Source organism: Andrographis paniculata, unplaced genomic scaffold (genome assembly GCF_009805555.1).
Source record: "Andrographis paniculata isolate CXL003 unplaced genomic scaffold, ASM980555v1 Contig51END, whole genome shotgun sequence".
Taxonomy (NCBI): Eukaryota; Viridiplantae; Streptophyta; class Magnoliopsida; order Lamiales; family Acanthaceae; genus Andrographis; species Andrographis paniculata.
The window spans coordinates 4718544-4731618 of NW_026137586.1; the positions used below are offsets into that span (position 1 = coordinate 4718544).

Here is a 13075-nt window from a genome sequence, read left to right on the forward strand (position 1 = left end):
AGCGTTGACCGATCGTAATAGTTACGAAAAGTGGCGTGGCAAAAAACATTCGTTACGCGAGTACACATTACGGAAAAAAGTCGTAACAAAGGCGTAGCAAATACGCAAATTGCACGAAATATGGCTTTTTGTTACGATTTTCCGACCGTAATAGAAAACAGTTTTTTTGGTAGTGGGGGTATGGTACCTGTTGGTACTGGATTGAAAAGATTAGTGCCCTCTTCAAAAGAATATATCAAGAGTCATTAAAAAGGAATAAATATAAACTAACATTGTCAAATATAATAGGTGGTTTTTGACCTGACGGAACATAAATCGAAATAAGAAAATATAAATTAAAATTATGGAATGTTTAGTTTTGATTTAACATTTCCAAATATTAAAACTGATAATTTTAATTCGAACCATTCGAGCAAATTTATTTGTTATTTTTTATATATATAATTTTTAATATTATTTTAAATATATAGAACTTTAAAATATTGGTAATGTTTATATTAAACTTTTAAATTTTTTTTTCTTATTGATATTATTATAATAAAATAATAAATACATATAAAATAATAAATAGTTATTAATGCTATAAATAAAATAATATGTATTTTTTTTATTAATTTTGAAAATCCATTGAAACCTCACCTCGTAACAAGATAGAGTGTAATCTGTTAACAATAATTTTATTAAAGAATCCAACAAAATTCATGAATTTTTAAAGTACATGGATTGTGGATTGTTGAATACCTCAAAATTTTAAAAGATTGGACACTCAGTACTAGACACCCAAATTTTAAAAAACTTTCTAGATTGAATATAAAAAAAGACTTTTTAAAATCTGAATTGAATACATCCAAATTTTAAGAATCCAATAAAATCCAATAAAATTTATATTGAATACACCCCTAAATATTTTTAAAATATGAGATATTTAAATTCAATTGCCCTTATTATCCATCCTAATTTTTATCTATTCATATTAATATTACAATATTACCATTTTATTACTGTTCTTAAACAATCAAAATTATTGAAAATTTTTAGGACGCAATTATAATACAGTCATACACCAGGTATGAAGGATTAATTTTTAAATTCTTCTTTTGTTTTTTTTTTTTTTTTTTTTTTTTATGACGATTAATTTCTAAATTCTTGATGGTTAGTGGAAAAGGTGGCAGTAGAATTATAAAATAGACGTTGACGCCCGACTTCTTCAGCAAAGACAGACACTCTTCTTCTCCGTCTGTCTCTTCCCTTGATCGATTTACGTTTTCGTCCATTTTTGTCTCTTTGGTATTTTCGCAGATCTGATTTAGTATTCCCCTTTTGTTGTGGCCAGCGGTTTCTTGTTGATTCACATGCGGTATTCTTTTCTTGTGGTTTCAGGCAATGTCCGTGTGCTACGTGTAATTGCCAAAAAAGGAAATCTAAGTACAATTTCCAGTCCTGCAGACGGATGGCAGCATCTTTCGAAGGTTAATTGGGAGGCGATTCTGTGTGGATTTGCGGGCGGGGAAAAGAGATGGCCTCCTCTAGCTTTGGATTGGTAATTGTTTTATAATTTTCTTTTCGTAATTTGTGTGAAATGGACTGGTAGACTTTTATGTTCGATCAGTTTTGTTTTTGTTGCTGTCTTTCTGTTTTCTAATTGTTTTATTATCTTCAGGTGCGAATTCGCCATGATTTATGCTAATGGCGTGCAATAATTTGGGGATTTTTAGGATTTGGTACTGTTGAAGCTTGGAGAGGGTTTTAGAGTTTTGGTTCTGTTTAGGAGTGTTCTTTAGATTGATCAATTGGTTTGTGTTTTTCATTTTGAGAAAACATAGTGTAATTCAGTTGAAGATTTCCGTGAACTGGAAATGGTTGCCAGGAGGGGTGCTGCATCACCCTTCTTGTTGGTATTGTTGGCTTTTATTTTCTTCCTCGGGACGTATAATTTGGTGACTTTGGTGATAAACAAGGCTAGTAGTGGTGGTATAGGGGATTTGAATGAACCGATTATTAGTAGGCGTGAGCTTGGTCGAGGGGGTGGTCCAAAATATCATGTTGTGTTGACAGCCACAGATGCAACTTATAGCAAATGGCAATGTCGGGTTATGTACTATTGGTACAAGAAAATGAAAGATGTGCCGGGGTCAGATATGGGAGGGTTTACAAGGGTTTTGCATTCAGGAAATGCTGATAATTTGATGGAGGAGATCCCTACTATGGTTGTGGATCCTCTTCCACAAGGGCTTGATCGGGTAAGGACTGACGATTGTTTATTTGTGATGGCTTTGTTTATAGATATGTAGATATAAGTTTTACCTTTTGGATAGTTTTAAGAGATGAAACTGTAGTTTGTTTTATGTACTGGGATCATTGAAGTTAATTATTCTGATCTGTTGTGTGTAAATTGATTGTGGTGCCGTCTTTTGCATTTCAAAACCGATATTTACTTGGTGCTTTGTTGGGATGTGGCAACAGGGATATGTTGTTTTAAATAGGCCTTGGGCATTTGTGCAGTGGTTGGAGAAAGCTACAATTGAGGAAGAGTATGTTTCGAGCACTTCCTGGTCATTAGTTCGAGTTGCATAATCTAATTCTTGGTTGGGTTAACCGATGCAGATACATACTTATGGCTGAGCCTGATCACATCTTTGTTAATCCATTGCCGAATTTGGCTCAAGGAGATCATCCGGCTGCATTCCCGTTTTTTTACATCAAGCCATCTGATAATGAGAAAATCGTAAGGAAATACTATCCTGAAGAGAAAGGTCCTGTGACCAATATCGATCCAATTGGAAACTCTCCTGTAATTATCAAGAAGGTATGGTCTTCGATTCCTATTATATGTCTTATTGATTTGCCGAACTGCCTTTAAGATATAACTTAATGCCTATGTAATGCCGAACTACCAAACCTAGAAAAGTGTAGATCAGTGTCTATGCGGTGCTGAATTTCCAAACTTTAAAACCTGTAAAGTGGTGTCTATACGGCGCCAAAATGCCAAACCTAGAAACCAGATGCTGATAGAGTAAATCTTACTGAGGTGAGAAAAGTGGTTTTATGCAAAATCAGATCTTGATAATTTTCTACAGTACACTTTCAGGGAACTAAGATATTTCATGTCAGCTATGAATTCTTTTGACTATTATGCACGGTCTTAATTATATCTTCACATTTGTTTTTCCATGATGGCTTCTGATTCTTGTTGCTGCAGTCAATTATGGAGAAAATTGCACCTACATGGATGAACGTGTCCTTACAGATGAAACATGATCCAGAGACTGACAAGGCGTTTGGCTGGGTTCTAGAAATGTATTGGATTTTTTAGAGTTCTTTATACGATGGAAATTTGAGAAACTTGGCATCTATTTTATTGTTACATTTTGCTATGATTTCAATTTGTTTTAGGTACGGTTATGCAATTGCATCTGCATTGCATGGAGTACGGCACATTCTTCGCAAGGATTTCATGCTTCAGGTATGAATGGTTCTTGTTACAGTCTACTCACGTTTACCACATTGTTGTTTTTTCAAATCATCGATGTTCAATGCCTATGCACGTTTTGTTTAGCCTCCATGGGATACAGAAGTCGGCAAGAAATTTATCCTTCATTATACCTATGGATGCGATTACACCATGAAGGTATGCCTTCTTCCATGGACACTTATAATCAAAATGCTTTAGTTCAAGTATTCTCCTGCAATGGTTAAAACCAATAGTTTGTTTTTTTTCTCTACTTGTACAGTATTTTATCCCTATACAAACATTCTGTATGTCCTGCTTTTACTAATAGTAAATAAACAGGGAAAGTTAACTTACGGTGAAGTCGGAGAATGGAGATTCGACAAGAGATCCTATCTTGGTGGCCCTCCCCCAAGAGATATACCATTACCTCCTCCAGGTGTTCCTGAAAGTGTGGTATGTCGTCTAATCACCATCGAATCTAAATTTAGCTTGTTTCTACTTTCTAGATGAAATTTCCGGGTAACATTATGAGCGTGTAACCATATCTACAGGTGAGGCTTGTCAAAGCCGTGAATGAGGCAAGCGCAAACATCCCCGGTTGGGACACATTGTAGATACCATATGCATACACTCACCCGTAGCTTTTGATCTTTTGCGAACCAAGCTTTGATGTGCGCCACTTTTGTTTAGAAACTCATTGTTTTATACTCAGTAAGGTTTAATTATATACAAAACTTATGATGAAACAAATACAGGGTAGAAAATATATATATATATCCCTTTCTGTTGTTGTCGTAAGCTCCATTTGAGAACCTCTTAACATATGGAGAACAACAATTTTTTGTGCTAATATGTTCCTGTATTGATTCGACTCTTGTTGGTTGTAATTTTGTTCTGAAGGCATTGAAATGTTGAAAAACACACTGAATTCATTTTATCTGCAGTAGATCACTGTTCTTGTTGGTTTTGTCGGCACAATTGACATGTTATTACAGGCTGAATTTGGCTCTATCAAGGATGTGTTGTCTGAGAATTCATAGAGGGTCTCATTTTTACATTCAGTTCTTGGTCGAACGCCCATTTTCTTGGCAGCTTTGCCAGCTTCGACTTGGGCTTCTTTTACTGTCATGTTCTTACCAATCTTAATTATGAGGATAGCTGGTGAGCTCGGCGCCCCTTTGACTGCTGCAGGATTTCTTGACGGGAGTTGGGAGTTGGGAGCTGGGAGCTGCTCCGTTGATAAGGAAATTTAAGACTAACTATATATATATATATGGATGAAGAGGAACCAACTCGGGTGGAGCATTCGGATTTTCGGTTACCGAACCGAAATGACCGAAATCAGAAATCCGAAAATTCGTAATTCGAACTAAAAAATCCGAATCAAACCGAAAAATCCGAAATTTTAAATATTTTTATTGTTTTTTTAAAATTTTTAAATTCTTTTATATTTTATTATTATTTTATAATATTAAATATATATAATATATAAAAATTAAATATATTAAAATATAATTAATAAATTTGAGTTTTTTATATTAAAATATAATATTTTCTAATAAAATATTACATATATATATAATAAAAAATATATTAAAATATTATATTTCGGATTTCAGATTGGTTCGGATTTTAAGTATATCGATCCGATCCGAAAATTCAAAATTTATTAAAAATTCAATTCGATCCAATTCGAAAAATCCAAACTAAATTTTAAATTTCGATTTAATTGGAATTGAATTTTCAAATTTCAGATATTTTGCTGACCTCTAGAACCAACCTTAAGATAATAAAGAATGGAGTGGTATTAGCACCGGGGCAATCGGTTCTGGGCTGCCCGAATGTTCTAGTGAAGATGCTGTTCTTTCTCACCGGCTTAAATGTAAGGTTGAATATCTTCCTCACTGTTTTCGGAATCAACGAATGCTTTGTAAGGAAATAATGCGATAATAATCAAATAATTAAAGCTCACGTAAACCAGGGTTTGTTCTTGCACAATTTTTCAAAAATATATCTACCTAAAAAAAATTAATATATTACACACTTATTACTTTTATATTTAAACAATTTTCTATACTTCACATTAAAAAATAAAATCATCTCTTCAAACATTCACTAAACAAACACACCTCAAGTCAAAGCATGATTCTATCTATAAAATAATTACACTCCGGTAGTACTTTGGACAGTGGTGAACTGTTTCTGTTTTATTTTTTTTTTAGATTTTAAACATTTCGGTTTGAAGCGGCTCTCACTTCATAATTACATAAGTAATTTTATTTTACATTATTCAACTTTAACTTAATAGTTATTAAGAATATTGATTCAACCTTAATTATTTATTATTTTGGCATGAAATCACACTTGTTACTCTATAGAGAATAGTAATGGAGTGTTGTCGCAAGATTTTGTAACTTAGTTTTCCTATTGAATCAAGCTTTGAGATCTTCAAGTAAGTTGACTAGGCTTATTATTGTAATCATTTAGAGTCTACGGACTTTAGACTTATTCTCTTCAACAGTTTGTACATTTGATCTATGTGTAACACTTCGCTTAGAAGATCAACTAGGTTTTCTATTGAATTCTTGTAGTCAATAATCCAAACTTCATTGGTGATCAAATATCTTACAATGTTATGTTTCCATCATATATGTCGTAATTTACAATTTTAAAGTATGTTATTAGTCTTTGCTACTACAACTTGATTGTCGCAGTGAATCACCACTGTGAGTACTAGTTTAAATCAAATATAGAATGACATCCATGAAATTTCTAAGTTAAAGCTTCTTCACCGGCTTTGTATAAAATGATAATAACTATACCTCCAAGGAAGTTTAGTGGATTGTACAATCTATATTTTTTTTTTAAAAAAAAAAAGAAAAAAGTCATGAAACAACAATTTTCTTTTCGTATCGACGAATTAGAAGAGATGTCAACTCCACTTTCAACAAGGGAAGCATATCCACCTGAGATAATGAGTCTTTTGTGTCGGGTATCTAATCTACATTGTAGTTCCCTTCATGTAATGAAGGGTATTCTTTATAGTGATGTCAAATTCGACAATAAATTTAACATAATTCAAGACTCTTATTAGCGTCTTTTAGTGTTTGTGACTTGAATTACTAGTGTATCGACCTAGTTTGTGTTCTAGACATATTAGGTTAGGCCTTGTATAATTGGTAATATATTAGATTTCTAATTATTCTAACATACTCTTTTTAAGCTACAGGGTTCCTCATATATTTGTTCATATGTACACCCAGATCTATCTGGGTTTCTTCCGATGTATTATAAAACATTAAACTTTCTCAGTACATTTTTGACATAGTGAGAATGAATTAAAATAATATTTTTTTCTGGTCTTAACTTCTCATCCTAATAATAATATCAGTTACTCCCATGTCTTACATGTCAAGCTTTTAATTTAGACACACTTTTCACATTTGTTTATGAGTAAATTTCAGTTCAGGCACTTTGTGTTATTTAATATTTGCACAGAATCCCCTGTATTTAAGTTTTGGATATTTAGTCATTGTGATTTGAGAAAGTCTGCATAAAAACCCCTATTTTGTCTACAACTAATGGAAGGTTGAATCACGCGCGGTTTGTGTGTGTCTGATAAAAGATAATTCCCAAATATTTTATAAAAAGACAAAAATATCCTTCATATGTTTGAAATAGATGCATCCCCTTCTGTTCAAAACGCGATCTTATTCTGATTAAAGTAAACTCCAAGCATATTTATGGCAGCAACATGCATTTCTCTGCAGCAGTGTGCATTTTTTCTTATCCTAGCAAAATGTTCTAGTAAGTAAAAATCACGGCTATTGGATTATTTTCAAATATTTCAATAACACTATTAAATGCCAATAAAAAATCTGCAGCAGCATGCATTTTTTCTTATGCTGCTGCAACAACCTGCATTGTTTGTTATGAATGTTTTTTAAAATTTTATTTTTATACTAAACAATCTAATCCTATGACACAAAAGAAGTGAAAATGACAACAACAACATAGTTAAAAATAATATTATTGCATATATATCAATATAAAATATATTTGCAATCGAGTCAATCTAAAAACGACACAAATATCATAGTTCAAAATAACATCAATACAAACCTGTCAACATGCAATATATTTGCAACTAAATCATCCATAGGAATGACTTCCCAATTCATAGTTCAAAATAACAAAAAAAACATAGTTCAATATGACACCAACAACACGCCAATATCTTACGATATCACCCTAACATGCCGACCAAAAATTCAAACGCAAAACTCCTCCACAACATACAAAGCCAGACCATGCCATTCACATACATTTCAATCTAGCCACACATTCACAATCCTTTAGAACAATCATGAGTTTGGTTGGGAACAAATGGCACCTCTCGGTTCGTTATTTTGTTGACGCGATATTCTTGATTGACTCTTCTTGTAAGAGAATCTTAATGCATGTAATATGAAAGACAGTGATGATCCTCGTTTCATAGCAAAAATATCATCATCATCAGAAGGACCATCGAAATCGCCATACATCCACGATGGATCTTCAGAATCACTGTGATGCCTTTCAATACTTACATTGTCAGTCTCATTAGCATCATCTCCACCAACGCCTAGTATTTCATCACTATCACTTGGAAATCCATAATCATCACAACCCACCCTCCCATCGCAGCTCCAAAATCCTCTATCGTTGCCCGCCACTCCAAAATCCGTAGCAACCCCCCTCCCCCACCCCCCGCGCTCGTATAGAGTTGCATCTGTTAGAACTTGTCAGGAATTTAACCCTAAGCCCAAGATCTACCGTGTTGTAATAATTGAGATAAGAAAATAAAAGGAAATAAATCTAACCTTATTCCTCAGCATAGTCGGATTTAGATCTGCAAATAATGGAGGGTTTTGTGTTCTTCAAGCCTATGGCGCAACACCTCTTGAGAAAATCGCTAGGGTTTCTGCCGTTACTCCCACGATGAGATATGGAACATAATGGTTGTTACGTCTAGACCTGGGATCACAACCCTATTTATATCCCTTATTATTAAATGACCTCATCACCAAATTAATAATTTACCGGGTTTCTGCACATTGGAGGCCTGCACTTACTAAATACATTTAAGCCCAATAAATTTATAGATCACTTAATATAGCCTTAATCTGACTGATAGCCCAAATAGTTACATTTAACCCACAATTGGATTTTTAATCCAACAATCTCCCACTTGGGTAAATGTACACTGAATAACCTTATGAGCTCATGAAAAATTTGCTATCAGATCCTTTAATGTATATTACCAATCTCATCTATAAATCACATCAATGCGGATCAAAGCGGCCATCACTGCATTTATCGCAATGGGACCGATTAGTGGTCACAACACTAATATAACCTAAGATTCGATCAAGTGCGGATGCACAACATGGAAACTTCATGTAATGTGATCTTAACATGCCTATTTCCAGCTGATCCACCTTAACTTTAATTCAGAACAACTGAACACTGAATTAAAAATGAATACTGAAAAGTGCATACTGAATATTGCAATACAAAATAAAGTAACCTTAGTGTATTTGAACATTACTAATTAGCTCCCACTAAACCAAAATATCTTATATGGTTACACTCTCATACGAGCAACATGCTCATTATAGAACTTATGTGGAAACCCTTTTGCAATTAATTGGATCCGCAATCATGGAAGCTACATGAATATGTTCAATAACTAATTCATAATATGAAGTCATACAATTAAGCAACTGATGATTATTATTATCAAATAAGGTACTAGTTCTAACGAATTTTGAATTTTGGAAGAGACAAAACTCTATATCCGAATGAACAATAATAACTCAATTTGTTCAAAATAGAGATCGAAATTAAATTTCGACTAAAGATGGTACCATAAAAAAATGTCTCATCCAAATTCAATTAGTACCAAGACTCAGCAATAATCTAAAATTGTCAATGACTTCAACTTGAACTTTCTTTTCGTCACCCATATAGATGTATCTTTCAACATCAATTGATTTCGACAATAAAATAATATTGCATAGACAAACTGATGTGAGTTGTTACACCAAAATCCACCCCCAAGTGTGTCTATGTACTGAAATTAAATTAATTTCAAGAGCAAGCCTAATAGGACAAATATGTTCTCTGAAATGTCTAACTTAATGTCCTCAATTTAGTAGCAATATTAGACATGTTCAGGATGTACTCCTTTATGTTTCCCTTGTCGTTGTACTTCATGGTAATGAGACTCTTGAGAAGAATACTCATTTTCCGCCTTATCGATTTCGGTAAAACGTTTCTTAATTGCGACAAGGAATCCATATCATCATATAGAAAACTCCTAAAATTTATGGAGTGCTTTTCTTAATAATAATCAGACTTAGGCGTTGGAACTATCCCACTTCTCAAATAACTGTTTTTCATATGCAGTGTTTCTCGCCGTATGAGTGGGTTGGTCTACTCTTAATGCCAAGTCAAGATTCATGCAACCAAATGAATCAAAATTGATTCTTTTTAGTGCTTAAAGTTGTCTCGAGACAGTGTTGGGACTGAATAAATATACACATAAATATTCATGAAGCATAATGAAGCTCAATAATAATGCATTCTCATCCCAAGACATTAAGTGCGACATCAATGATCAATCTTTGGATCAATAACATTGATTGCTAGCAGTCATCTTGTTGCAATAATCATATACGGACAATAAGTAATGTCAAACAACAACCAATCTTCGGATTGATTTACTATTCACATAAGTTAAATCCATATAATCGTCCCATACATACTATCGCAGATGTATATTTCATTCTGTCAATTACTGACTGCCTTTGGGCCGAAGAATAATCACATGAATTAAAATACACATAAACACTTACGTTATCAAGAAAAAATCTTATATAAGAGAGGTTACTTTGGCAACGTCAAATACTTGATCTTCACCGTCAAAAAACGCAGCATGCATTATTAATGAATTTATAATTTTCTTAAACTAAATTATAATCAGAATCATGTTCAATATATACGGGCCTGATTCCATAGAAAATAAAGAATGCTTATTAGCAACTGAATGCACATGTTTATAAGCTATTGAATGTTTCGTATGTGAATTTATAAAATAAAGTAGCAATTATATCACAAGTTATCGAGCAACATCAGCAAATGTCATTGGACAAATTAATGACTCGCAAGTGATAAACTTATTTTGACAATTAAATGTAGACAATAAATTAGTGTGTCAAACAACACTTCATCTTTGGACAGATCTATTAATCACACACAAATAATCAAAATTATCATCACCACATGCAATGTCACTAAACATGTATGTAACTACTTAATGACTGTGTTGTCTTTGGGTCATTCAGGAGCCTTATAAGTCACAAACACAAATTTCTAATACACAAAATAAACTGATTTACACAGCAGAGGCTGCTTTGGAAATATAACTGTTTCAACCAATTCATAAAATATATTATATTATTTATTGCTAATTAAATTCATCTTAAATAAATCATATATATGTCCAATACATATTAAAACTATAACAACAACAATTAATTTCTGGACTCATTAAAATAATTTAGTAGTCCAAGAAATTATTAGATGCAACAGAATTATACAGACAAAAGTATGTCACCCAAAGAGACTATGAATTAATATAATGAATATTTATAGTCAAATTTGCAGAAATATATATTGTCGAAAATACATGCTACTGTAATAAATTTAATAGCATCATAAAATATATCAGAATAAATCCATAGTTCTGATTATCCATAAAAATCAGCCATAAGAAATAAATAAATAAATATGGCATTAACAAGTTACTAACTAATTGAGTATGACCATTCCATAAATTATTTCAATAAGAATAAATAAACAAATAAATAAGTAGAGTTACATGGCTTGACAGTAGTCACTTTCAATAACAACAACTTGTTGCGAATGGATATTCCATACCAATTGAACTTAATTCATGTGGGCGACAATGCGTATACCAATTACCGAATGATGCAAAGTATTATAGGGCTGCAGACTTATTCTAGAGAAAAATACAAAGCAGCACATTCAATTAATTAACTAAATCATATATTAATTGAGACAAATAAATGTGCATAGATATAACCAAATATGTATAATTTTATTTATACAATATAATATAGTTGCACACGAATGGATACACACATGCATAAATCGGAATTGAATTTAACATTCTGATTATTAAGCAAGACCAATTTTACACCACCATTTATCCATATATATATATATACTGTAACTAACCAAAAAAGTTATATAATACCTGTGGACAACATATGCTATGCTGCATACTGATTTCATAATTAGTAATAGCATGACTTGATATTGTATTTTATGTGCACAATATTTAATGTTCAAATCAATTCATAAATTCAAAACATGCACTTAAATCACAATCTTAATGCATAATAAAATATCCACATCTGACCGTTTACTTTCATGCATTGAAAATATGGATAAACATTCAAGCACTCTCTAATCTCGTATGCGAATCGGCCACAATTTCAATTATACATGGTTCGACAATTACGCAGCAACCAACAATTAATGCAGTACGAGATAATTCTAATCACCATTGGCGACAAGCCATCATGCTAAGTAGAAGCATTGCGTTAGTAGGATTACACAACTTATGCCTTGCCACCAAAATTATTTAAAATAATAATATCAATAAATAAATAAATATATAATCGATGCACAATAGGCATGATTGGATCCTTCTAATTCAAAATCAATTAGTTGTTTTCAATTAATGAATCACTCGACCTATTTGAGGATTAATGTCAGTGCATGTAAGAAACAATATAGATCCATTGACTTTATAACCAATTTCTTATTTACTTTTAGATCCATACCATGAACCAAGGAACTAGATACGAAAATACAGAGGAAACACACAACAACAAACAGTTTTGGCGGCGCTGCAGGCGTCTCTAATCAAATCATGAAATGATCAAAGCACCGACCCAGAAATTGTATCACATAAAATTGCAGGTAAATTTCCATACAATCACATCAGCATTGATTAATTTATTTAACAATTAATTAATTCAACCAAAACAGTAACAATTGAAACAAAGTTCAATTAATTAATTGTAACATATACGAATTTAATCAATCGAAAATATTTTCGATCCTTGGCCAAAGTGATTCTGATTAAACATCTACTCATTAAATATATATCTCAATAATTCAACACGGAAAGGCTCTAATACCAATTGTTAGAACTTGTCAGGAATTTAACCCTAAGCCCAGGATCTACCGTGTTGTAATAATTGAGATGAGAAAGTAAAGCGAAATAAATCTAACATTATTCCTCAGCATAGTCGGATTCAGATCTGCAAATAATTGAGGGTTTTGTGTTCTTCAAGCCTATGGCGCACCCCTCCTGAGAAAACCGCTAGAATTTCTGCTGTTACTCCCACGATGAGATATGGAACGTAATGGTTGGTACGTCTAGACCTTGGGATCACAACCCTATTTATATCCCTTATTATTAATTGACCTCATCACCCAATTAATAATTTACCAGGTTTCCGCACATTGGATGCCCGTACTTACTAA

General features: G+C 32.7%; 1 protein-coding gene across 1 annotated transcript; it reads left to right on the forward strand.

The window, feature by feature from the left end:
* The first annotated feature begins 1165 nt into the window (after positions 1-1165).
* Positions 1166-4397, forward strand: LOC127253892 (hydroxyproline O-arabinosyltransferase NOD3-like). The gene is made up of 10 exons (XM_051278697.1): positions 1166-1287; positions 1381-1540; positions 1661-2240; positions 2464-2531; positions 2605-2806; positions 3200-3297; positions 3394-3463; positions 3557-3628; positions 3791-3904; positions 4003-4397. Exons 3-10 carry the CDS (start codon positions 1857-1859, stop codon positions 4063-4065), a joined length of 1071 nt encoding a protein of 356 aa, XP_051134654.1. The 5' UTR covers positions 1166-1287; positions 1381-1540; positions 1661-1856; the 3' UTR covers positions 4066-4397.
* The last annotated feature ends 8678 nt before the right edge of the window (positions 4398-13075 follow it).

Excerpts from the sequence above, each read along its gene's own strand:
- LOC127253892 (XM_051278697.1), top strand. The coding sequence starts at position 1,857 with ATGGTTGCCAGGAGGGGTGCTGCATCACCCTTCTTGTTGGTATTGTTG. Across the intron at positions 2,807-3,199 it reads CTCCTGTAATTATCAAGAAG|TCAATTATGGAGAAAATTGC; the intron begins GTATGGTCTTCG and ends TTGTTGCTGCAG. Across the intron at positions 3,629-3,790 it reads GATGCGATTACACCATGAAG|GGAAAGTTAACTTACGGTGA; the intron begins GTATGCCTTCTT and ends GTAAATAAACAG.